Source organism: Diorhabda sublineata, chromosome 8 (assembly GCF_026230105.1).
Source record: "Diorhabda sublineata isolate icDioSubl1.1 chromosome 8, icDioSubl1.1, whole genome shotgun sequence".
NCBI lineage: Eukaryota > Metazoa > Arthropoda > Insecta > Coleoptera > Chrysomelidae > Diorhabda > Diorhabda sublineata.
In genome coordinates this window covers 25,088,598-25,116,033 of record NC_079481.1, presented here as the reverse complement: position 1 = coordinate 25,116,033, position 27,436 = coordinate 25,088,598, and the positions used below count along the sequence as shown (strand labels likewise).

The 27,436-nt window shown below is 30.7% G+C and overlaps 3 protein-coding genes across 6 annotated transcripts in view; 1 reads left to right on the top strand and 2 right to left on the bottom strand.

Annotated features, from left to right (window-relative positions):
* Positions 1–13,823: 13,823 nt before the first annotated feature.
* LOC130447508 (dynactin subunit 6) lies at positions 13,824–14,697 on the bottom strand. Its single transcript, XM_056784368.1, has 4 exons — positions 14,672–14,697; positions 14,453–14,623; positions 14,129–14,402; positions 13,824–14,023 (listed from the first exon to the last, which is right to left on the bottom strand). The coding sequence occupies exons 1-4, from the start codon at positions 14,683–14,685 to the stop codon at positions 13,943–13,945; spliced, it is 540 nt and encodes a 179-aa protein (XP_056640346.1). The 5' UTR covers positions 14,686–14,697; the 3' UTR covers positions 13,824–13,942.
* A 425-nt stretch (positions 14,698–15,122) lies between these two features.
* Positions 15,123–24,553, top strand: LOC130447246 (protein tumorous imaginal discs, mitochondrial-like). Of its 4 annotated transcripts, none has more exons than XR_008910227.1 (8): positions 15,141–15,333; positions 15,425–15,648; positions 15,745–15,993; positions 16,664–16,964; positions 17,612–17,805; positions 17,906–18,119; positions 23,787–24,089; positions 24,142–24,214. XR_008910227.1 is itself a non-coding variant. In XM_056783957.1 (8 exons), the coding sequence occupies exons 1-8, from the start codon at positions 15,168–15,170 to the stop codon at positions 24,153–24,155; spliced, it is 1,428 nt and encodes a 475-aa protein (XP_056639935.1). In that variant the 5' UTR covers positions 15,141–15,167; the 3' UTR covers positions 24,156–24,360. The 4 variants fall into 4 exon arrangements, 3 of the variants coding, with proteins under 3 accessions (XP_056639933.1, XP_056639934.1, XP_056639935.1); XM_056783957.1 differs by having other exon boundaries at positions 24,024–24,089; positions 24,142–24,360; XM_056783955.1 differs by having other exon boundaries at positions 15,123–15,333; positions 24,024–24,553.
* The window catches only part of LOC130447247 (uncharacterized), a 33,079-nt gene continuing 29,567 nt past the window's right edge, over positions 23,925–27,436 (bottom strand). The window contains exons 7-8 of the mRNA XM_056783958.1: positions 26,556–26,786; positions 23,925–25,976 (exon numbers count right to left, since the gene is read on the bottom strand). Coding sequence (XP_056639936.1) covers positions 25,738–25,976; positions 26,556–26,786 — 470 coding nt within the window. The 3' untranslated portion in view covers positions 23,925–25,737. The remainder of the gene's footprint in view (positions 25,977–26,555; positions 26,787–27,436) is intronic.

Here is a 27,436-nt window from a genome sequence, read left to right as displayed (position 1 = left end):
TAAATGTTTCTCTGTGGAAAGGTAAACAGTTTATCTTCAGTCTCTGAAGACGATAACTTGGTTACGAAACGCGCGTCAGACAGTGTTAATGTAGTGGTGTAAACCGTGTATTCAGTATGAATGTCGTCAACGGTTTCAAAAGTTCCAACTCAACTATTGTTCCATAATGATTATAATTTTATACATTCTATTAATATTTTTTTATGAAATTACTTTTTTATATTTCTTTTATACACATAATGAAGTTGCTGTATGGGTAAGCTTCTAAAACTACGACAGTTTCTATACTTTTTATCTTTTTTATAACTGTATTAAATATTTCTACTCGCTTTTTACAAATTATTACAAACATAGAATGAGGAGTTCTATGTGTATTACAACCACTAAGGAGAAGATTACTCTATTTTCCCTATAAAAAGAAAGTTTTAAGAAATGTTTTACTATTCAGACAATTCAAAAACTTACAATATGCGAATTTAAGTTCAAACTTTTAGTGATAGTGAGTGCTACAAAAAATTTATACCTATACTTGTTAATCATCGAGAAGAATATGAGTGGTGAGCGCAAACCGTAAGTAAAAATTAAAATTATTATGGAACAATGGTATTTCCCCACAAAAACATTAATTCTAGATTGAATTTATTGACTATAATTCTATTCATCAAAAATGAGTTCGGAGTCAACGGTTTTTAAGCTGGTTTGCTGAATATTTCCGGTCGTTTCTAAACCTGCAAACCAAGATAACCTTAAAGTAGATATTGAAATGAACAAAATAAAAAAAATTATGTTGCGTAATGAAACAAGAATCTCTTCCCTCATCATACACTTTAAAAAAGGCTTTCCTGACTATCTCGGCCAAAAAAATTGGTTTGCGTGATATTTTTTGAAATAGAATGAAATTTTTTATCGAATACACTCTAGGCAAACCATTTCATATCATGAGGGAGAAACATTTATGGATTTTCAAAATAATTAATTGATTTAAACATTTTTCTGGCTTTGCAAATCCACGCAAACCTCGCGTTTTCAATTCTTATAGTTTTGAACTATCAATTTTCAAAAAACAATTACATGCACGGTACGAGGGGACTTTTTAGATCAACAGCTCCTAAACTATGAAGAGAACGAAGGGGGGGAATTAAGATGACGCCTTAGTAGCAAATGGAAACTTTTAAAAACAACACCAGATATTTTTAAAGTGGGACAGTAAATTAAAATGTAGTTTGAGTCATAACTATTTTAACAAAACTAGTAGTAAACAAATCCAACAAAAATATACATAAAATATTAATTAATGCAAAAAATTCGGGAGTAAATTACGTGAAAATAATGCTGTGATGAGAAAAAATATCTCATATGACCCCTTATTTCTGAGTTATAGACCTTTAAAGCTGCGAATTCATATACGTTGGAGAATAATCAACTTAATTTTTCTACATTTCAATTTTTCCTTACATAAGTTAAACGATGTTCGGCAATATTCAGTTCACTTAGATACTGTGTCGTAATATCTCTTGTAAGTATTTTCAAAACATAAATACAATTTATGAAAATTTCTTCAGAATGTCTCTTTATGACGAACAGTTTCCTTGGTATTTACAACGATCTAAAAATCTACATATCTCATAAACCATAAATTTTATCGAGTTAAAGAAGTAGTAACTTTTTGTTGAAAAATTCATTTCTGCTATGTTCAGATTGTACAGGTTGTCCTTATAAAAGCTACGGATTGTTAACCATTAAGCATGGGCCACCCCTGGCCTTCAGATAGTAGTATAGAATTATTTATTCTGTCAAATACACTACATAGACATACGTAATTATTCATTGAAAATTCATGATGTTCGAATGTATAATTTTGAAAATATACTTAAATGTAAGTCACGGAACTTGTATAATATATGGATGGTAATAAACAATAAAATTCGTACCAACAGTTAATTTAATATTCGGACTCAGACATTATTGTTTAATACAAATGCACTGACAATATCACTATACTTGTTTTTTGAAGAATTTTACGGGTTATAATTACCAAATTATTTTCGACTACGTAATTAGTTCAGATTTTAACTAAGGTATATTTCTCATCTACACAATTCAAGTAAAATATTAAATTTCTTCTTCCCTCTGTTTATAACTACTATATTCATATCATTTCCACTTGCTACAAGCCACTGCGATCCTACAAACCAAAAGTAATTATTGAATTAATCGACCCCGGGAATTAGCGAATATGTACCCACTTATCAATTTTCTTATGATATCACTAATGTCCATACCTTGAGATCAATTTCAAGGATAAATTTAATAATAGATGAGGTTGTGTTTGATTGTATATAGAAGAAATGTGGATAGAAATTTTATTTAGTGTGTAATTATATACTGAGTGAGATGGAAGATATCGTTATTCCCCACATGGCAGTAGCGCTATTTCGATGAGTCTTCGAAAAATAATTTGCTGTTTACATATATACTTTTTCTAAGTGGATTCCAGATTTTGTCAATTTCCATCACAGTGGAGGTATAGTGGAAAGATTGGTTATTTTATCTTCTTGACAATACTCTGAGCAGCTAAACGTGCTGATAAATCTTATGGAAATTTTCTTACCAAATTCCTATTGTCTTCAATCCGAATTTGAAGTAGATTCGTTTTGATATTTGTTGTTCTTTTGCTCAACATCTTCTGTAGTCTTAAAACTCTTTGTTAGAAGATTTTCATATCGATGCGGCGATAGGGTTTTTGGAAAATGTTCACTATAAATTTCGACTTCAATCTTTAAAAACTCTAGTGAAAATAAGATATTTGATAGAACTTTTTTTTGTAAAGTCGTCCAGTGAGTTTTTATGCAGTTTCCCATACTTACTTATTACTTCAGTAGGGGAGGATGGGGGAATTGCGAACGCTGAAGGGAAATAACGCAATACATTCGTACTATCAGTCTGTCTTTATTAATTATTAATCTTTAGTTATACATCTACAAAAACAATTATACTTATTAAACGAGATCAATCAATAAATAGAATGTTTTTAGCAAAAACAAAACCTTGTCTGCCCGTAATTACCCGTAGCGCTCGGGGTAAATTCGGATTGACCCTGGGTTAATTACGGACAGCATGGGGTATTTACGGACTAGGTTCACATCATAGACAAAAATCACAAGTAAAGCCTTTAGAAGAACTTCCTGCAGTGCAGTTCTCATGAGCCCACTTGTTACACTTTGAACGCATAATCCAGTCTTCGGCGGGTGGATCACTATACTTTTCCTGACAATAAATGCAAAAGTAATCAACATTTCCTTCATTTTCAAAATTATTCAGATTCCTTACACCCTTTGATCCTTTTCCTGTAGAAAGTTTTGACATTTTTAGCTTATTAGATATAGTTTTATTTCCTTTTTCTTGAGATTTTCTTTTCTTGTATAATTTCTTTTGTTCCTTTCCTTCTAGATTCTTTTTTTCCGGTGTGCTGGTAAAAATAATGGAATGCTTTTTGTTTACTGCCCGTTCGCTACGACGAATTTGTAGAGTTGGGACCTTTATTAAATCACTAAGCGGTACTGATGAAGATTGACTTGTTTGACTTGTCGTACTTTGGTTTAAATCAGCTTCACTTATAGCATTATTCTCATTTATTTCGTCTTGATCAGGTACATTGGGAACGGATTCATCGATAATGTTTATGTTACTAGAGGGCTAAAACTTTTGTTGAGATCTTCCTTCATCAGGAATGCTGTTAATAGCTGCATCACTAATTTGAGATTCGCTATGAAACTCTCTTTGGCTGTTATGATCAGGACCCACATCGCTGGTATCACATAGAGTTTCTGGTGTAATTATATCACCGAAACTTTCGAAAGTGCCCTTGAATTTATCTTGATCAACTGGGAAAATTCCAGCACTCTTGAAGTCATTTATAGCTTTATCTATAGACGAGTATCGGTTAAAAGCTGTATGTGGAGGCAATGTCAAAACATGGATAAAATTTTTACGACAAAACTCGTAAGCTTTCAGTCAGCCGATGGTTTAGCGAATTCTTTAAAATGCTGGAGCCAATCAACAAATATCGATTCATTGATCCAACCAGAGCCTGAAACACAAGCTACCATGTTGCTATTACTGTCTTTCATAAGCTGAGCATTCATCCTTTTTCTTTTAGAGATAAAAAATGGTGGAATGTACGAGCCTCCAGCATTAAAGCAATTCACAACTGTAGTTAAAGAACCACGTTCTGCACTGGTACATTTTCCAACCTGTTTTAGTCCCTTTGGTGCAAGAATCCTGGAACTGCGTTGTACCGTACTAATCCCAGTTTCATCTATATTGTAAATTGAATCAGATTCAAATTTGTATTTAATCATGAGAGCTTTCAGATTCACAAAAAATATAAAGGTGTCTTCTTCATTAAATGCGTTAATTCTATTCATAGAAGTAACTTCAAGCCTTCGAAGTGATATATTTGGATGTCTAGCCAAAAAATTATAATACCAATCCATTCCTGCCATACCAGTTTCTTTATTCTAATTATGTTTTATGTTGTTTGCGGTGGCAAAATCGAAAGCTATCTTTCTCACAGTAGGTATTGTTATCCCAAAGAAAGCCTTACATAACTTCAAAATAAAATCAACCAGTTCGTTTTCTTGTATTTCGTTAAAAACGTTAAAACATTTTTACCTCTCTTTGGTATTGTAGAAACATGCCTTTTTTCACTTGGTCAATGGAAGTAACTCTAGGAATACCATATTTTTCTTCCGCCTGACGAAAAGTTATCTTCTGGTCGTTTATTTCTTGCACAGCTTTTCGTAATGATTGGTGTATGATTGTTCTTTTTTTATATATTTCCAGGGCATCTTAAAATGAGCAGTTATTGATTAATTTCATAATAGTTTATTGAATTAGGAGTAATTCCGGCCTTTCGTATTTACCCCGCAAGGCTTGTCCGCAATTAACCCAACTGGGTATTTTTAAATCGAAGAGAGAAATTTGTAGGTTATGAAAATATCACTTTTCACCATCACTTAGTATACAGACCTGTCCCTCGACTTAAAAAAGACTAAAAATAAGATCAATATATACTTTTTTTTTAATTTTACCTAACTTTCAAACTGTGTGTAGCCGGCTGTCGTAAATTTTTGCGTGGCACTAAAATGGCGGAAAAAACAGATGACAGCACCGGGCTGCCGTGGAGGGTAGGGAATGAGTAGATACTTGCTAGTCCGTATTTACCCCGCGTCCGCCATTCTCCCACTATACCCCTACCCCGAGCTACAGATCTATTATAAGCGCTTGTGGCTGTCAATATATGCTTTGTGTCTTATTTAAAATATTTATTTTCAAATAGATCTATTTACAGGTTAATATCTTGAAAATACTTTTTTCACAAAAGCTTCTCGAGGTATTCTAAATTATAATTGGCGTTATTAGCTCGCTCAATATTGAAAACAAAGTCTTTATGAATGACTTGTCAAGTCTTCGTTCGAAATTTTCTCGAGAATTATTGTTTTGGACTTGTATCTACTTCTAACCCTTCCAGAGACATGAACTATATTATCTGGTTATTCAGAATTTAGCATCAAACATCGCACTTATCTTTTCATTTAAAAACTTCTATCTTCTTCTCGCTACTTAGAATTTCTCATTTTGTTAATATCAAAAACAATACGACTTTTGCCGTATATATCTCCTATTCTTTCTCAACTCTCCTACTAAAAGAATTATTTGGTTTGTTATGTTGCAGCCAGAACTCCGCGGTTTTCAAGTGATTCTTCTATCAGATTAAAAACTACTTTCGTTGCCACTGACATCTCATCCGTTCTGTCTGCACCACAATAAATTTAAGTATGATACATATATCCAGAAAAGCCCAACTTAAAACGTTGATTTGCTCTTTTTCCATTTGTTGTCCTAATTTTATAAGACCCCGAAACGAAACCATTGCTCGTCTCTATTATTTAAATAATTACTTCTTCTCTACATATTTTCTAAAATTAAATTGTCTACGTTACCCTATACTGCTTCCCAATATTCGTTATTATTGTTCTTATCAATAAAATATTCACTAGATTAATGATGAATATAAAAATTATTTTTCTACACATTCTGTTCTTCCAATATCTCAGTTAAATAAATTAAATTCGCTTTTTATATTGTTTGAATATTTATTGATGATTATATATTATTAAACAGAATAATTTTTATCATAGTACAAACAGAATTTCTGTTCAAGAAATTGATCTCCTATTATAACTTACATATCAGGTAATAAGTATGAACATATATACAACTTTATTGAGCATTATTTATATTATTATCAGTCTGCTTCGTTAATAACACCTACAGAAGCATCTAGCCAAAGTAAGTACCCATTACCTTCAATGTTGGCTGACAAGGGCTCTGTGCGGATTGTTTTGATTGTTATTAAAAAGAAATTAAATTGAATAATAGCCCCATAATATTTTAATTGATAGTATTTTTGACAGTTAGCCACGAAAACGCTTTATAACATTATCTTTCATTTTCATATTTTTTCAAGTTTGAAAGGGATTTGAGGTATTCAAGTACCTCGAAATTCAAATCAAAATTGTCTAGCGAGTTGTAGATTCGCCTATAAACAAACAAAGAAGAAAATAATGGGAGATAAAATATCTGTGACATTCAAAGTTTTAAAATTAAAATCGTACCTTATACAGAAAAGCACCAATCTGTATACCAATGTTCTTAACGTTTTTCTTGATGGTGATAGGAAAATAATATCACATTTGCCTTTTTGAAATTCGAACCATTTTGAACGGTTAATTGTCCATGAGGAATTGAGGAGAATGATCAGTGGTTATTCAATTCTACAAATTGGATGACTCATTATTTCCTTTTTAATTTTGCAAATGAACAACAATGGTTATTAAAAATAATGATAGCGACGAAGGGTATAAATGAAATTTTATGGAAAATCAACCATTTTAGCCTCTTTTGAACGGTGAATTGTCCATGAGAAAATGAGGAAAATGATCTGTGGTTATTCAATGCCACAAGTTGGATAACTCATTATTTCCTCTTTAATTACTTTTGCAAATAAATAACAATAGTTATAAAAAATAATAACGATTGCGGAGAAGGGTATAAATGAAATTTTATGGAAATATCAATATTGTTAACGACAATTTTTATTGCTGTAAATCGAGGGCCACATAAAAAAAATCCACACGCAGTTTTTTACGTTAGTTAAATGCCGAATATTCATTTCAACTGAGGGAAATATTACAAATAAAGCGGCTTGATAGCTTTTTTTATTTAGCGGATACAAAGCAAAATCTGTTTGTTCAGGAAGGATTAACAAAAATATTAGTTTCATCGGTTGTTTTGTGACGGTTCAAAACATTTATTTGCATCAAAAGTATCGAATTCAGACTACCATTAATAAGTGTTGGGAAATCAAAAAAAATTTTTTTTTCAAATAACAGCGATTAGTGGGGCGTTGTACCCGTGGCTAATAATTAACATTAGGATTAAGATATTTAATGTTACAATTTAGCTTTTGTCTTTTTAGTCATAGCTTACACTTCAATAAGTGGTATTTATCTACATTAGATCCTTGGGCAGATATATTATCTATCAACTGATATATCCCTTTCCATTTATCAAATTTTTTGGAATTGTCTTTAACATAGGAAATTTAAGACCTTTTCAAGATATAACTTATATTAAAACAAGACTAAAGCAAGTATATACTTAAAGCAACATTTATTCCCTGTATAATTACGTATACAGTGCTTTTCAGATAAAAGTATCCGCCTTTAATAACTTTTGTAATACTGGTATTTAGAAAAAATCCAAAAACACTTCAATTTATGTTGGAAGGGGCAAGCATTATGGCTTATTTAAACTTACTGGAAAAGCCACCCCCTCACCCCTAGCAGCATCCCCTTTATTTTTTTAAATTACTTGTCATATTTTTTATGTAAAATTTGGATACTCCTATTTGAGCTGATTTCAAAAATGTATAATACTTGTAGGTTAAAGTGGTTAGTTTATGAGATAAACAATTTTTCTTTTAAGAGCACAAATTTTACTTATTATTTACTTTCACCTTATTTGCCTGTAGTAAAATGGGTTGTACAACAGTTCAAACTCTTTAATCTTTTTAACTGTGCTATTTATTATGAAGTTACAATAAGTGTTCAGAATGAGTACCATTCACTTCCATACAATGGTATAATCTATTTTGAAATGCCTCTCTGACATTGCTTAATACGGCTGGATTTAATTGTCGACATTCATTTTCTATCCTCTCTCGTAAATCATCCAGAGATTCTGGTTGGGTAGCATAAACTTTTGTTTTTAAATACCCCCATAAAAAGAAGTCTAGGGGTATTAAATCCGGTGACCTAGGTGGCCACTCCATCATCTGCCCCCTTCTACCTATCCAACGAGCGGGGAATGTTTCGTTTAAAAATTGTCGGACAGACATAGCATAGTGTGGGGGAGCTCCGTCTTGTTGAAATACCAGTAAATCTTCGGAAAGGTTATCATCATTTTCTATTACTGTTGTAATACGTGGGTCAACCCCTTCCCTGAGTAACTCAAGATATGATTCACCATTTAAATTTCCGTTGATGAAGAAAGGTCCGACAATGTGGTCACCTAGGATACCACACCAAACGTTTAACTTTTGGGTATGTTGTGTATGGAATTCACGCATAATATGTGGATCACTTTCAGCCCAATATCTACAATTATGCCTACTTACTAAGCCATTTAATGACCATGAGCATTCATCAGAAAAGCAAATATTGTTTAACAATTGTGGATTGTTATTGATAATTTGCGTCATTGATTCGCAAAACTCTAGACGACGATCAAAATCATCTTCATTCAACTCGTGCACCAACTTAACTTTGTATGGTGGTACTTGAATTTATGTAGAACTCGGAAAACTGTAGAAGATGAAACACCGATCGCTCTACTTATTGTTGACAACGATTGGGGTTGTTGAGCCTCTAAGCTGACGTGCCCTAAAATTGCCACTTGGATTGCTTCGTTATTTACGAGTCCCTCTCGCTTATGCACTTTATTGCAAACAGACCCTGTTGTGGTAAATTTTTCCATCAGTTGAATTACATACTTATGAGTTGCATGTCTTCCGTCATGTAATTCGTTACATATTCTAGCAGCAGCTCTTGCACAATTATTATTTTGGTAGTATAAACCTACAATTTCAATTCTTTCTTGCAAAGAGTAAACCATTTCACATAAGAACATCTTATGAATTATGACTCTGCTAAAGTTTTGAAAAACTACCAAAAACGTCTATTCTTAGAAACAATATATATTGCCAAAAATGATCAATGTATTAATAAAAAAACTGATTTAAATGCGCCTTTAGATTTAGAAAAAACAAATTCCTTAAAAGAAATTATACGCCATTAACAACCAATTAACCTCACCTTGCCTATAAAATTCAACTTCCCTCATTACGACCTAACCTATAAAATTTAATATCATTTACTAACTAACCAATCAATAATCAATATTCACAACAACCTAACCTAATCTAACCTATAAAAATTTAATATCATTCATAATCTAACCAATGAAAATTAACAATGATCTCTATAATAACCATAATCAATAACCTTAATATTTCTATCAAACTTCAATTTGATTATTGCTTTTTGAAATCTATGAATTTAATTTTTTTTAAAAGAATCAATGAGATTTAAAACGACACAATTCTCAACCAATTAATGTAGGTAATTTTTATTCTTGTTATATTTTTATACATATTTTTATATTATAATTGATCATAATCTTAATCCCAGTCGAGGATTACATAAGTATTCGAAACCACGGAAATATATTAGAGTTAGTACACTTTAGGGTTCAATTTTTCCACAATCCCACTACCAAAACTCTGACAATCTAGCTGGCAGAAACTTCATCCTAATTCATATCTGAAATGATATACTTTCTACAAACTTGTCCAGAATCTTCTATGAATATTCCTGTAGTTAACAACAAATAAATATTTTATATTTATATATAAAACAAGTATATATTTAGAATAAGATTCATTCACTGTAAATTTATATATTTACTATAGATATACATGAATTTATGGAAAATGTGTGTAATTTCTTTGTATAACACAAATATGTATCTAGGAAAATGTACCTTTTACTTAAATTTCGGTATATACTATGTAGGTATCAACAAATGAAGAATATTTTATGTATAAGCACTTAAACAACATTCATTCTTTGTACATGTCCTATCCATTTATTTTTTGAACTGCCTCTTCTTCTTCTAGTTCCCTCCCCTTCCATTTGTGATCTCTTGGCAATTTTGTTTGCATTCGTTCTGCACACTTCCCCCAGCTACCTTACTCTTTGCGCTCTGCCTACTTATGTAATATTAGGCTCGTTATATATTTTCTTCAAATCAGCATTTGTTCTTCTTTACCATGACTAATTGTTTATTTTCACGCCCTTGTACTTTTAGTACAATCTTATCTTTGCTTTTAGAATATTATGCAAGGACTCTATTATTCTACATCCCTTAGCTATTGAGTAATCACCTAGACAGGTGATTACTCAACTTGTTCAAAATGATATTCCTCATTTTTTGTCCTGAAATGTCAGTTTCCTCCCTGATTCTTTCTTTGTAGTTGCATTTCCTTAAATTTCGTTTTTTCGCCATTCACCGTGAGGCCGAATCTTTTTTAATTCTTTTTCCAATCTACTGTTTACTTATTCTACTTCCAAAGTGAGGTTAAAAAGTAAAGTGGACAAGGGATTCCCTGTTTCAGTCCTCTTTTTCCATGAAAACTCTCTGATAGCATTTCTTCTGACAATACTTTGATCTCATTTCTATCCAGAGTAAGTTTCACTATTATTATAAGTTTTCTTAAGACATCTAATAATGCTAAAGCTTCATACAACTTTGTCATCTCTATTATATCGTAAGCATCCTTATAATCTATGAGTAGTAAGTGCAGTACTAGATTTTAGTCTTAATTATTGCTCAACATTGTTTTAGAGGTGCTTCGCCCCTCCATAAAGCTCCTTGATATTCACCGACTTCTTGGTCATGAATTTGTCCCAATTGGTTTCACCATAGACGAGACCTGGGTACACCACTATATTCCGGAGAGTAAACGAGAATTACATTGAAAGAGGCACTTTCAATGGACTGCGATTCGAAAGCAATGCGAAGGTAGAATTTCAGTTCTGTAACTTTATAATAAAACTTTTTATAGCAAAATTCTGGTTTATATTTGAACCACCCTATTATAAGGAGCTTACGGTATATTCTTTGCATATTAAGAATGATACATGTAAATACATGTTATCTAGAAACCCAAAAACTATTTTTCCACTTTATTTCATGTTTAAATATATTTCTAGTTTTTCTATGTTACACACTTCTATTTAGTTATATAATAGAGTCTGGGTGTTAAATTATTGTTATGGAGCAGTTATTGTAATACCAAGAAGAATATTCATTTGTTAAAACGGCAAGATGTACAAAAAATTCAAGTTTCAGTAACCTGTCAGTGATGCGACTCATAAAAATTAATAATAGATAACCTATAAAGAGAATTATTAATTTTAAGAACTCCAAGGAAAATTTCAATAGATAATAAAAGAAACACCCCGTCATCATATACTAGGGTAAAAAGGATCTCGATTGCTTCGATCAGTTACTAAACGACTGTGAACGTGATCGGGACTACTTTCCCAACATTCAGATAATGATCAGGTTAACCCTATCATAGTTTGAATCTCTTGTAAAAGTAATATCAATGCAATCAAACTGCCTAATCCTTTTAATAATATTAATGACAATAGCGTGTCTACATTTATATATAGAGTCTCATCTATTAATTCAGTTGAATTTTTGCTGTAATTTATTTATATTGGTATAAATAATTGATTCACTATTCATAGTTAAATATTCCAATTAAACGTGATATATCAATTATTCATATAAATATTTTTTGTCTAAACAAACATTTCAAATATATTTTCTAATACTCATAAATTGGTTTTTATTAAAGCAATATAAAAAATTATTGCAGAGCTATCCCTATCCATAGATTATCTTCAGTCCCTGGACTCGAAAATTGTAAATAAATTTGAATAAAAACGAGAGTTACTAGCATAGTAATATCTTAATAGTAAGATATGTGTGTACCAATATTTCATTCTGTACACATACTGTTTTGGTAAGGAGTCAATCGAATTGTTAAATTGAATCCCGAGATGGACTACATCAGTTCGGTTATAAACTGCATCATTCAGTTTTATGTATATCATTTCTTTCTGAATATTTATGTTCCTTATGCAGATGATGTTGGAATAGAGCTGTTTTATCTATCTTTTTTGATCTTATCATGTTCTCGAAAATCGTATTTATGCTGGTATATTCTGGATTTCAAGTACTGTTATGTCATACCGATGTAACTTTTATAGCATCTTAACAATTTATTTTATAAATCACATTGAAATGCTGTAGTTTGGGTGTTTGGTCCTTGTAGTACAGAATTCAGGGCTACTCAGACATTGGACCCTGTGTATAACCCTTTTTATTGCCACTAATTTATGTCTCCAAGGATGATTCGAATAAAAGTTGAGAAGTTGGCTTGATGCTGAAGGTTTGGAAATCCAATTTGTTAATAATTCATCATTCGGTCGCCTAATTACTACTGTGTCCACAAAAGGGATAGCACCATCTAATTCTTCCTCATAGGTAAACTTGAGATTGGAATGATATGAGTTAAACGTATCTCAATTTGTTGCTCATGAATTTTAAAAAAATTATTTAAAAAACAGGGTTTTCAATTTCTTGACTCGATTATTAAGGTGTATATTACTTAACGAGTTTGGAAAGTGATACATTTCACATTAGTTACTGTTTTGAAACGTAATGAGTGCGAAATACACTTTCCAACAAGTTGTGCACACTATTTTTCCGACGACCACGTAAAAATTTTTTCAAAAAAACGTATTTTATAAATAAGAAAGTCAATTAAACAATATCGCACATGTGATGATAAAGCATACAAAAAGTATATACCTAAATACGTGTGCTGGAGTGGAGATGACAAAAACGGAAAGAATGATTATGAAATACTTTATAACCAAAGAACAGAAAAAGAACCAATAGAACAATAATTTTTTGTAAATATATTAGATACCTAACAAGGACTAAATAATTATTGATGATTTTCTTTTAATTTTTCTGAGATGTTATAAAAGTTGAATGTAAAATTGTTATTATAACAATTAATAAATTGCAGTAGATTTTGTAATGTTGAGTTATTGGTGTTATGTGTTATGTTTCTGCCTCTTGTTCTGTATAGATGAAGTACACAAACTTGCATTGTTTTGGGGTTGTGCAGTGTCAGTATGTTGTTTAGTATTTTGTTCAATGCTTCTATTTGCAAAACCCTGCAATATATATATATATATATATATATATATATATATATATATATATATATATATATATATATATATATATTAGGGAGTTTTGTAGAAAACTCGGGATAATTTGAATTTCTGTGTGGTTATTAGACATATGTTTTATTATTGTATTATTAGTAGGCTTTCCATGAATGATTAGAAGTTGAGGGCAACCAGTTGCCCCCTGTTAGATTCAAGTTTTTTCTACAAAAAATTCAATTTATATATAGGATAGTAAGCATATAGCACCCCCATCTTTTAGGGCTGGTACCAGTAGGTAACAATATTAACATGTCAACTCACCTTATCATTGTAAATTGTCTACCATACACAAAAATATTGAATGAATAAAAATGAGAATAATTTTTTTTCAAATTTTATTTGTGCATATAAAATTATAAGTATAAATATGGAATATTAATAAATTATATAGATTCACCTACTCTTATTTTTAGAAAGGTCACAATATATGTTATAAATATTCAAACTTTTGTATTAGGTTTCTTAAGGTGATGATAATTTGGGAGCATTTTAGCCAAAGTTTCCATCTGTAGAGTTTGTAACTAAAAAGTAAAAAATTAATTCTGCCTGCCTCTTGAATACCATGAATATTTACATTAAGTTTGAAGAGACAATATGTTCAATATTAATATTTTCATAATACTCACAACTGGTTTATCCAATCCCTCCCTCATGTGACATTTAGATCCATAAATTATTATATTATCTTTCAACAATTGTTCTTCAGTAACTTTACATCCTGCTCCAATTGTACAACCATTAGAAACAGTGACTTTGTTTCCAACATAACACTTCGATTCAAACACATTGTTATTCCCAATTTTTGGAGACTCTACAGTACAATCAACTTCAAAAACATTATATGAACCTATTATGAGAACTGGGGTTATAATCTCTTTATCTTTTTGATCAAATGGCAACCTAGAATATTAATTTTTATTAAGGAAATTAACATCGCATATCCTACCCACCTATGAATAATTCTGACTTGTTCTTCTATTAAGCAGTTGTCTCCTATAATAATTGGTCCAGCTTCGGCAATAATAGCCGCACCTGGATGTATTATTGTACCAGACCCCACTGTTATGTCTCCACGTAATTTGCAGTCTTCACAAACTAATGCGCCAGGTAAAATTTTTATACTAAAAACATATTGTTAATTAAATTCGTAGATAATTGCAAATACCTACCTATTCCTAGACATTTTCTTCACAAATGTCATAATATAACCTAGGAACGGAAAATGAAACTTCTTCTTCTTCTTTAGTATAAATCTGAGTTTCCAAATAACTATTCACATAACGTTTTTCATCCAAGTTAACTCGTTGTTAATTCGTCACTTCTAAATTTATACATACACTGACTTTTCCACTGTTTCATAGACTCGCATGTTTAAAATTTTTCAGTCCAGTGAAAATTATTTTCTAATATGATTCACTAGAAATCACTTTCAAAGATCTGTGATTTCTATTTTTCTCCCATTTAAAAGATAAGATTGGAAATAAGTTTGAAATATATAATCAATAATATAATAAGTACCCTACTCATAGCTCAAAACTCGTATATAGACAAACAATCCCTGTTTACAAATTCATGATATATGGAGCGCGCTCCTTCTAGTTTTTTACCTTTTGTATTGGCAGCAGTGATTTTCAAAGTAAAAATGTAATTCTCTGTCATTTGAAAATGGCTAGTGCAAGAAGTCTATTTGGAATTTTTAGTTCAAAATATATATTAGTTTGTCCAAATTCACAGAATATTAACAAAATCTCAAGAAGGCTTTTATATCAGTGTTTTCAGTGCAATAATTCAATAGTCTCCAGATCCTTGAATTACAGTAATTTGATTCTAAGTAAGTGCAATACTGGTTAACCACATTTAAGATTTAACATAACTTTTTATTAAAAAGTAAATTCAATTTTCTACCGAAATACACTTTTCAGATTCTTCATTTTCACAATTTCCCCAAAAAAGGAAGTTTCATTCAACGTCAATATTCAGAGCAGCAAGAAAAGATTATTATGAAGTTTTGGGTGTTGGTAGAAACGCATCTACTGCCGATATTAAAAAAGCTTATTACAAACTTGCCAAAAAATATCATCCTGATGTGAACAAAAATGATCCTGAAGCCTCAAAAAAATTCCAAGAAGTTTCTGAAGCCTATGAAGTAAGTATTTTTATGTTTAATTTCAATAGATTTCTTTTACTCGATTTTTTAGAAATTTGACTGTAATAAGAATCTATTCAGACAATATCATTATAGATTTTAGGAGATGAAACTAAACGTAAACAATTTGACACCTGGGGCTCTACAGCTGAACAAATGGGTGGTATGGGAGGTGCCGGAGGCAGAGCCTCTGGACCTCAAGGGTTCAGTCAACAATGGCAATATCAGTCAACTGTAGATCCAGAAGAATTATTCAGGAAAATATTTGGTGATGCTTTTGGTAAAGGATCCTCACCCTTTGACGATTTTGCTGAATCAAATTATGGATTTGGAGAAGCTCAAGAAGTAAGTGGCAATTGGTCTTACATTAGAAACATACAATTAGTTCATTTGGAACTGATTTATCTTGTTTCTATGAATTACTTTATAAAATATATCTAAAAAGTGAGTAGTTTGCTATTTATACCACGTTTAATTTTAAAAATGGTTGTATAATGATTATATTTTAATATAATATAGGGTCAATCCATCTGAAGTGATCCAATGAGGGTTGCTTGACCAATTTTTATTTTGAGAAATTTTTAATATTTCATCATCCTTATAATTAGGACCTCAAAACAAATTAGAACCTATCAATTAATAGCACAATTAATAATAAGAGTGCCCCTTCATAATACCATTTTAATAATATGCATTCTCATATTTATACGCATACATTCTTCAAAATTAAAATGTGTTATCTTATGCAGTAAATGGAAATGCTCAATTAAAATGAGTGAAAGTCAAAACCTCACTCATACATTCCCACTATTCTCTGGTAAAGCGGAGTGGAAATACTGAGGAGCAATTAAGTTCCTTATAATTTATTGCTCTATTGGCATTTACACTGGCAGATTGGAAATGAGTTTTAATTATTTCACTTTAGATCGATTTCTAACTTTATAAAACCTTATTTATTATACTTAGTGAAGCAAATAATTTTTTCTTGTTATTTATACCTATATTGTACTTTTAGATTATTTTAAGAATATCGTTTGCACAAGCAGCTAGAGGTACTAACAAAGATGTAAACATAAATGTAGTAGATAATTGCCCGAAATGTAGAGGATCCAGATGTGAACCAGGTACGCAAGCTACAAAATGCCAATTTTGTAATGGTACTGGAATGGAAAGCATCACCACCGGTCCGTTTGTAATGAGATCAACTTGTAGATATTGTCAAGGTTCAAGAATGTACATTAAACATAAATGTACAGAATGTGAGGGGAAAGGATCTACCGTACAAAGAAGAAAAGTCAGCATTCCAGTACCAGCAGGTTTGTATTAGTTTCAAATATATATTCGTTTTACACCTGACAGAAAACATAAATATCAATTAAATTAATTACTCAATTGGTGAATTACAATATATGAAGCAATAGATATTGAATGGGGTGTTATGATCTGTATTGTTATTATTTAGATTCAGATTTCAATAAAAGTAGTATAAATGCAAAGATAAACAATTTCCTGACATTTTGGTTACTTGAAATTTGATTTCAGAGCTTGTGACAAAAATAATTAGTGAATAATTGAGAAAAATTTACTGTTACTTATATATGGCAACGCTGCGGACGAGAATACAACACGCGCGAAATTTGAATGTGTACTGAACATGGTATGTGGGGATTTAAGTGTTATATTTACTTTTTACTTCAAATAACATACAATATACTTTTTATGAATATAATAATATAATAATAAAAGAATGCAATGAGTTACAAACTATATGGTCAAACATAAAAACATAATTTTTTAAAATATATTTGTCTTTAATTTTGAATAATTAAAAATTATTCTTTATATTCTATCTCTTTTCCTTTACGCGGCGTTGCCAATTATAAATACCACACACATTTGACACTTGTAGTAACTGTAGTAATACCTTAACTAAAGCAGGAATAATAAAATTAAAATTCTTCAGGTATCGAAGATGGACAAACAGTGAGAATGTCTGTAGGAAATAAGGAATTATTTGTGACATTTAGAGTAGATAAGTCCGATTATTTCAAAAGAGACGGTTCTGATGTTCACACAGAGGCAGAAATATCAGTAGCCCAAGCTATTTTAGGAGGTACTATTAGGATACAAGGATTGTACGAGGATCATACTATCCAAGTGAGTTATAATCATCTCAACAATCACAATTTATTTTAAATTTATATCATCAATTTCAATTTTTAATGTTGGAATAAAAATGGGTAACGAAATTTTCAAGGTGATGCCGGGAACATCATCACACACTAAAATTCGTCTAAGTGGAAAGGGTATGAAGAAAGTAAGCGGATATGGTCATGGGGATCATTATGTTACTTTTAAAATTAAAACTCCAAAACGTTTAGGTGACAAGCAGAAAGCATTATTAATGGCATATGCTGAATTAGAAGAGGATACTCCTGGTCAGATATTGGGAGTTACGCTTAAGAAGAACGGTAAGATTTTAAAACATGATATTTATTAAATAAAATTGTTTACATTTTTAAGCTACTTCTATATAAGAAAAGAAGAAGAATATGAAACTGATAAAGCTTATTAGTTAATTACATTTTAAGATTACTGTTTCTTCCAATTAGATTGATATAAATTAATATTTACATTGTATGCATAGTTAGTTTTATCTGCATTTAATGAAACCTTTTACTCTAGAACTATGTCAACCAATACTGAAGAAAAATTGTTTAATATCTATGTGAGTAAAATATGCGAACAGGCAAACAAAATAATTTCTTAAAATACAATTAGGGCCTTTCTCATCCCATCTTTAATTTTACAATTACTTTTTGAATTGTTTTTTTTAATATGGAAAATAGTGAATTCAAGATATTACATAAACAATTTCGTTTATTACTTCAGCTTATAGTTAACAAAAAGTGTGTAACAATTATCTATTGGAAAGTTTTGTACAAATGATTACATTAATTGATCAAACAATATGTAGGAATGTGAAATTATATCTGAAATTAATAATTATATAGAAATACTTTCCAAACCTCAGAATGTATAATTAGAGTTGAATTATAGTATATTAACAAAAAAAATTATAAATACGAGGATGATCTCAGAAGTACCTGGCCCAGCAAAGGAATCTCAAAAATTTTGGAAAAAAATATATTTATTTTTCAACAAAATCTCCTTTTAGCCCTATACACTTTTCACAGGTATGTCCAATAAGTTCGATACCCTTTTTATAATAAGAATCATCAAGCTACTCAAAATAGTCACTAACTGCTGACATCATCTCTTCATCATCAATAGGGTGCATGAGGTGCAATTCAAAATTTAATCTAATAATTTTGGCCATTACAATAACAGATGTGTGAGTTGGCGCATTGTCTAGATGAAATAACACTTCCTTCTTAGCCAAATGTGGCTGTTTTTGCTTGATTTATTTGTTCTTCCTTTTCAGTCCATTATTTTGATTGTTCTTTTGTTTTGGCTGTGAAGTGATGGGCCCAAGTTTCATTCATGGTAGAACCACATCAATCAATTAGTGGACAAGATGAGAAAAGGCAAAAAACGATTGGGATAATTTTTAGAAATACTATCAGAGCCAAAACATAAGACCATGTTTCATCTCATTACATCCATCTATCATGCACTAATGCTTTGAGAATATCAGTCTGAAGCACATAGTGAATATCCCTTTAGGAAGTTATAGTGGTTTGAATCAGAAGATGATTCAAGAAATAATGCATGATGCCTGGAATAAATGTATAAAAGTGAGCCTCCTCATCTAACTAAAATAATAATTAATTTTCTTCAAAATAAAACACATTTTATAACAAATGTTGAAAAATTGCATGTGTATGGGACCTGTACAATGGAACTATAATTATGGTATACAAGGTATCTTCAAAAAAATTTAACCATAACAAAGAGGGTGTTCAATAATTTAACAAACTGTTTAAGATCAATGATTAAAATACATGCACAAAAACACAAATTTAATATTTTTTAATATTAACAAGAGATCCCATTATAATTTTTGAATACCTTCTTGTATTGTTGAATTTTAAAATTGGTATGAATGAACAAATATTCAGTGTGACAAACTTAAGAGTTTCCAACCTATCAAAGAGATTTTTTTTTCATCATCATTTCATTTCTGAAGATAATCTTTTTTCAAGTTTTCCAACTCGATGAAAACATATTGGCGACGCTGTTTTTGTTCTATTGTGAGCAAACGCGGCACCCATCTTGCGTACAATTTTCTCATATCCAAATTTTTAGTTAATATGCGATGTACAGCACTTTTTGAAATGCCACTATGTCTGCTAGCTAGTGCATTTTTAGTCGATCATTTAGTACCGCTTTGATAATGAAATTGATGATGAAGGAGCACTCTTACCCAGAGTAGAATCTAGTTCAGCTTCTATATTGTTGAGCTAAGGCCTTTCAAGTATTATATGCATAAGGATGACCAATTATTTCCATGTTTATAGATTTATTGAAACTTATTGCAATGTTTGAAAACTTATTACTTGACTGTGTTTTCTCTTGATTAGGATTGTTTGTGTTCGATTTGTCCTTATTCATTTTATAGTTAAGCTTTTCCACAAAAGTTACATGTACCCTTAAATTTGTGGGTTTTTAATTTTGTGTTCCTTTCCTTTAGTAATCTCGAAAGGAGATTTTCTTTTGCAAGAGTTGAGTTCCACGGTAGGCTTAACAATTTTTTTGGTTATTAGCATTTCAATGTGAGACGTACATTATGTAGTTCAAAACTTAGGATCAGTGGTCCTCAGTATAATATGTTTTGCCACTGCATGTATTTTCCATGAAGCAATTTTCTTTTCATCATTTTATGACTGAGTGTCTGTGAGCTTTGTTACAGATTACATATTAGATCTTGAAAACATTTTATTTCCACAATATTCTCTGTTTTGCATTAATTTTTCACTGTATTATTTTTCCACATTGTACTACACACTCCAATTAACACAAAATGATGTATGTTATTTTTACAAAACTTCTTTTCGATAAAAAATATTAACAATTGATGGCTGCCAAAAAATGCTTAACAACATTGTTAAGTTTTAGTATTTTTTAAATATGTTGAATTCCTGCATTTTTGAATTCATTTTATTGACAACGACAACGTTGAATTATTTGTCATAGGAAGCCGTTGATCATGAAAAACGAGATCAGACAAGATACAAAATCCCGCTTTCGAGCATCATGGTGGTCGCTTTATCTCTTCTTACGTTTTTGTAACTACTAATTTACATTCAAGCAAATAAATATATATGTCATTTAAATATTCAAAGTTGAAACATATGCTGTACATATCGTGTAGTTTCTAATACAGTGGTATTTTTCAAGAAACTACAGCAATCTCCAAGTTAAGCCAGGTATTTCTGGTAATCTTCATCCCCCGATTCTTCATCAGTAAGAGAGAACATGGTTCAATATATATTGAATCCACTAGTAGTTCATTAGAATATGCAATTTGAGGAGCTTCCTCTAAAAATGTGAGAAATTTGCATATTATTTCACATCGAAATTTTGCTTGCCTAGAGTTACAGTATGGCATCAAAATAAACATATGCAGATGTTACACAAATCAGTATTATAAATAAATTCTTCTTATCGAAGACATGTATTTGTGTTCACTTAAAAACCACATCACAAAAATATGAATATTTGTTGAAAAGAGAATTTGTACTTATTCGATCCGTATGTCCATTTTTATCGGCACGGCCACAGCTGTCCGACCACTATCTGCAACTTGCATTGAATAGAGAAGACATTATACATATCCAAGTAAATATATATGCTGCCATGTATCCAATACTTACCTAAGCTTTTTTGAAATTCGCGCTGCAAAATTATATATTTACTGTGGCTATTTTGCAACACTAGGCTTTGATGGGTTAATAATATTCTTATCTTTGAGAAACAGTAATCTAATGAATGTGTAACTTGGAATCATATAAAATACTAGCACCATGATAAAAAAGTGTAACTTGTTCAATATACTTGACTGGTGACATTTATTCAATATTTTATATTATACTGAAAACACTGTTTAGTACTAGTATACAAACCGAACACTCATAATTATACTGTCTGATGCACGTTTTGATGACCAAAAACAATTACTTGATGATAATTATGAGTGTTGGATGGTTGAAGCCAACAAATGTTTATTTAAAAAATATGTGATTATATATATATATATATATATATATATATATATATATATATATATATATATATATATATCTGTACCTTGAAACAAAAAGGGCCAATGTCTATTTTCGTCAAATGACAGGAAACCCAATTTAAATTTGAGGAATTGGCCATTTTTGCATTTCCAGTAAATAACTTTGGCCGTGACAAAATATTTGAGTTTCAATTATATAATAAGAGGACTTTGGTCCTTTTAACAATAACTATATGTCGCATCCTGAATTCAATTGTGCATTTAACTCAAATCTTGAAATTTTGGACATTGGCCCTTTTTGTTCCAAGGTATATATATATATATATATATATATATATATATATATATATATATATATATATATATATATATATATATATATATAATATTTTTGCTTTGACAAGGAGCCATGTGGAATATATTCAACGCGTTTTCTATTATCTATAAATGATTAAATTGGCAATTGAAAATATTGGTGAGGCATAAGCGAGGAAGCGTACTAATACGTAGTTGGTGACTTCTGTATCAAAGATGTGAAAAAAGTCTAGATGTTAGAGAGGTCATTGTAACCAAAAATATAGTTAAATTGAAGTCAATTGTTTTTTTTCATATAGATCAATAAATAAAGTATAATCACCATTAAATGGATTGAATATAACTGAGTATTATAAGAAATTCTTTTGACATTGACATATGTGTGTCAACGTTTTAAAGTCGTTAGGCACAATGCAGCTTTGTTCATATTTTCTGTTTCTTCTGGTCGTTTTGAATATATACATTTGGACATAAGTGGTTTATTCCAATGCTCAAGTTACTGTAACTGTTACAGAACTTTTCACAAGATGGGCCTGACGCATACACAATTCTAGATTTTAGTGCAAAATTTTTTAGTGAATATATAAACAATTTTATTAATTATCTTCGTTCATAGGCTCATAATAGCGCCATCCACATGGAAAGTGATTAGTAGAAGTTTTCCTCAGTCACTCAAAAATACGCTCTGAAATTGGAAATTTAAATTACTGGTTACCCCTTTAGGGACAGATGTGTGTTTAAAGAAGAATAAAAATTTTCTTGAATTTGGGGTAAAAGTTAAAGTTACACTCGTGCAATGCGATTTTTTCTGACCCAGATATTTGAAAATATATCTTTATTAGATACTACAGTATACATTCTGGTCTGTCGCCCCCGTACCAAGGAAAGCTTTTCTCGTGAATTCTTTCATTTTTTTTAACCAAATGTGAGTTATGAAAGGATGAAAAATTGTATAGAAATGTATTAAAAACAAATTAATTTAAAGTTATACATATCAAATTTTTACTTTATTAACAATTTTTGCCACTAAAAGGAAATTGACAATTTTTTCTCAGTTACTCTTAATAATCTTTCAAAATAAATTGAAAAAAAAATCAATTGCGCTTGAGAATGTCAAAGCAGCTTTTTTTGTCGTAAGTAACCCTTCCAATCCTTAAATTATGGTCAAATCAAAAAGTAACTAACTTACCTTACTTTGATCCTGCCAGAGTATTTTTGATCATCCTGTTTTTACAATTCTGATGGGTTTCCCTAGACTTAAAATCCCCATAATTGCTCAGAAGGATGTAAAGTATCTCATGATTCACAAATCAGACGCGGTTGAAGTATCTTCCACAATCCTCCTTGGGTCCCATATTATTGTTGGGTCATTCTTATAATATGAAAAATGTAGAGTGGAATTTTTACTATGTTTAAGTTCATATTCTTTTTCAATAATATAACGACAACTTACTTAAAAAGTTAAATGAATGCTTGGTTTGGGTTTGATGCAAATGCTATTTTTAACCAACAAACATTTTTTATCATGGAAGCTATTTTTTGGATAAATATGAGAATTGAGAACTTTACTTTTTAATAAGTTTGTTTGAAAAGTCTAAAAAAAGTTTTTATTTAACAGGAATAAAAGATGATGAAATACCATTAGCTGGTTCTGAGCAGAAAACCCAAGCAAAACATTCTGAGGAAGAGCCAGGGCTACTAAATAAAATAAAGAGGGCCATTTTTGGTTAGGAATTAAAAAAATAAAAATACACAATAGTTTATTCCAATTTTATTCTCAACAAGTGATAAATATATCATTACACACGATATCTTGGAATGTATTGAAATTGATTGTTGCTTCTTAAAATTATAGGAAATAAAACATTTGCGACAAACGAAAAATTGGCGCTTTTAGATGCCATTCGTTCAGTTTTAGAAGGTAAGAACACACCCGATAAAGATTCTACTAATATTGATTTAAATAACAATAGGAAACAAGAGGTAAATAAATCGAAAACTACTAGAGGTAAGCAACAAGATACAGAAGATCTTATTGAAGAAAGTGATGTCGAAGTAGCCGAAATGAAAAATAAAAATTAATTTTTTTAATTTCCTTTTAAATAAGTTTTGTAAAAATATCGGGTTTTGACTTCTTTCTCATTAGCAATGTTTTTGTTATATATTAAATGTTACGTAATATATGTTACCAAAGTTCTGTGATTCATTAATAATATACTGAACACACTTGTTCTACACGTACAATTACATTATCTGGTTCATAGAACTTGAGATTTGAAGTAGCGACCTAAGGAAAGATCCAAGCTCCAGAAGGTGTAACTGTGAGTGTAATTACAACTTGGATGTTAATAGTGATATATTGACTTTTCAAAATTTTACGTATCAGTTGTTTCAATTGTTTTTTGCTTCATATAGTCCAGACTACAAAGGTGAAAATGAGGTATTACCTCCGATGTCCATGAACTTGCATCGATTCACTTGCGATTTCCATGAACCTACTTTAATGTACATGAAAATTTGGAATTAAGTTCGAGTTACCCATATCTTCAAAATCTAGCTTAATCCGCTATGTGTTCATTACTCTTAGAGATGAAAACTATCCCCTTATTTATATTTTATGAGTAGAAAAATATTTTTAAGGTTTGGATATAACTTGTTTGATGCTTTAATATAGTATTTATAATTTTTCAACCCTACTTGATGTATTTTATCCCTTATAAATCACCCCCACATGCATTCTAAATCGTTCAAATTTCTAGAAATCATTATTAGTACGAAAATAAAGTAAATCATCTGTGGATTATATTTTTATTGCAATTTGGGCACTATTGTTAAGGGTGGAATAAATCGATTTTATTCCGGCCACAACTTTCTTAGTTTTTATGCTAGAGAGTTCTACTAACTACCATTTTAAAGCTTTTTAAAAGTACTTTGAAAAAGATTATTTGCAATTACCTCGAAAAGTTGACCGTTTTACCGTTATTCGACGAACTTTTCGTTCGATAAAAATATTCAACCTTCAATAAATCATAACTTGGTTTGTATTATACCTAAAGCAAATTTAAATAAACCAATATCTTTGTTTATTTATTAGCTCAATTTTTAGTTCTCATACTTTTTCTGATAAAATTAAAAGCATTTGAGTTATTCATGAAAAATTAATTAAAAAAGTCTTTTTTTCTCAACAATATTTCAAGTTTTCAATCGCGCATAACTAAAATGCCAAGAACTCACCCCTAGTGCAAAAGCACACATCAGTGTAGGGTAGATTTTGCTTGAAGTATTCCCTAGATGCTGTGAAAATTTCATTAATGTCGATGGAGGTTTATGGAAAGCGGAGGTGAAAACCTTGGTAGCCTCAACTAATAAGGCACAGTAATATAAAAATGACAATATTTATTGTTCTTTAATAATTTTTTTCTTATAACTTGTGATATATCTTGTTGAAATATGACTATAAAATTTTTTGTGCAAAAACGAACAAGCGAGGTATTTTGATCCTTGGATATGTGTGCGATTTCCTTTTTGAACTTAAAACACCAAACACCAAAACTTAAGGGTAAATAGCATCAAGTATTGGTGAGTAAGCCTAATTTTAAACCTATATCGACAATTCCTCGACTAGCAGAAGCTTGGAGTAAGGAAACTATAGTAGCAGCTAAAGTCATTGCCAGTTCTAAGTAGAGGGCGTAAAATATTCTGACTTTACCCTCTACAGTTGCGACACCACCTGCAGCGGTGAAATCCAAGGGGAACATCAGACAGTCTATTGGTTGTCGTTGCCTAACAACACCAAACAAAATCACACCTAAAAAAAATTATTACATATATTGTTAAAAACAATTTCAAATAATAGTAAGACTAAAAGAAGTCTAAACTTCAAATTTTCATCAGTCTTTAAAATATTATAAAAGAATTTAATTTCCGAAAGGGCCTTCAATTTAGCAGTTTAATTAATTACTGAAAAATGGTCAATTGTTTCGAGGACTACTGTATTGTACGAAATTTTATATAAATTGACTACAAATGAATTTGAAGTTGGTTGAATATTCTTTGTAAAATTTCATCGATACAGAGTAAATTGAGTGTGAAACAAAACTTTTATTAAACCGTAGTAATTCAATTTATATAATTGTGCTTTGCTAAGAGAAAATATGATTGTGCTCAACTTGACCAACACATCAGGTATGAATTGTAGATTTTAGCCCTTTTGCATCGGACAAGCTCAGTCGTATTAATCAAATTATTATCAAACACCTGAATATTAGGAAACATTTTTTATGGTTTTAAAAAAAATAATTGTTGGATATGAATTAAATTTAAGACTTAATTTGTGTCATGTAAATTTCACTATAACTATAGAGGAATATCCGGAACGAACACTTACCTAGTATGTAATAACAGACAACGGATAGGAGAGGGAAGAACTTTAACCACTTAGGTTTTGGAGTTGAAGGAACTTCTGTTAGGCAGTTACGATATGCTAATTGCTGGAGCCTAATGGAACCCAAATTACCCATGTTTAGAATTAAAAGGAAGTGGAGAGGAATGCCAATAGCTGCAAACAAAACTGCAACTCCTCTTCCTAGTGGCGTTCGTGGCACTGGAGCACCAAAACCTGGAAATCAACTATTTGAGCTGTTGGTCACTTATATAGTAACTTCGTTGCGAATAACAAGAATCAAACTTCTCTTACATGGTTACTATTAATCGTTTTGTTCACCTCTTTCGGATACATAAGCTTAGAAGTACTGATATACGAGAGATGCACTAAAAGTTTCCGACATCAACTGGAAGCTGTCAGCAATATAAGTTGGTGAATATAGTTACGCATGCATTGAGAGAGATTTTCACTAAATTTTCAACCATTTTGGATGCTTATTTTCTTATTTTTATTTGCAAGGCAACTTGCGTTTGCAAATGAAAGAGGAGTATGGAAACTGCATCATCAATTACGAATCTAAAGTTTTGGGGAACTGGATTTAAAGAGTATATGAAAAGAACGCATCTGCATATACTGACTGAAGAATTATGCATAAGCTTAATCTAATCGCTTGTTGAATTCCGCACTTTGGACCAAAAGTGCATTCGAATGAACATTTCCCAGGTCTTATTGACACGGTTTAATGAAATAATTCGGATTTTTTACATCGATACATAACTAAATGAAACCTGCATACGCCATTACATACTCCAAAGATTGTAAAGGGGGAACCTGTTCCGAAAAAGGTAAAAATGCTGGTGGAAGTTTTTTGAGATATTTGTGAG

Excerpts from the sequence above, each read along its gene's own strand:
- LOC130447508 (XM_056784368.1), bottom strand. Across the intron at positions 14,403-14,452 it reads CAAGTCAGAATTATTCATAG|GTTGCCATTTGATCAAAAAG; the intron begins GTGGGTAGGATA and ends TTAATATTCTAG. Across the intron at positions 14,024-14,128 it reads AGGGATTGGATAAACCAGTT|TTACAAACTCTACAGATGGA; the intron begins GTGAGTATTATG and ends TTTACTTTTTAG.
- LOC130447246 (XM_056783955.1), top strand. The coding sequence starts at position 15,168 with ATGGCTAGTGCAAGAAGTCTATTTGGAATTTTTAGTTCAAAATATATA. Across the intron at positions 15,334-15,424 it reads TTACAGTAATTTGATTCTAA|ATTCTTCATTTTCACAATTT; the intron begins GTAAGTGCAATA and ends TACACTTTTCAG. Across the intron at positions 17,806-17,905 it reads ACGAGGATCATACTATCCAA|GTGATGCCGGGAACATCATC; the intron begins GTGAGTTATAAT and ends GAAATTTTCAAG.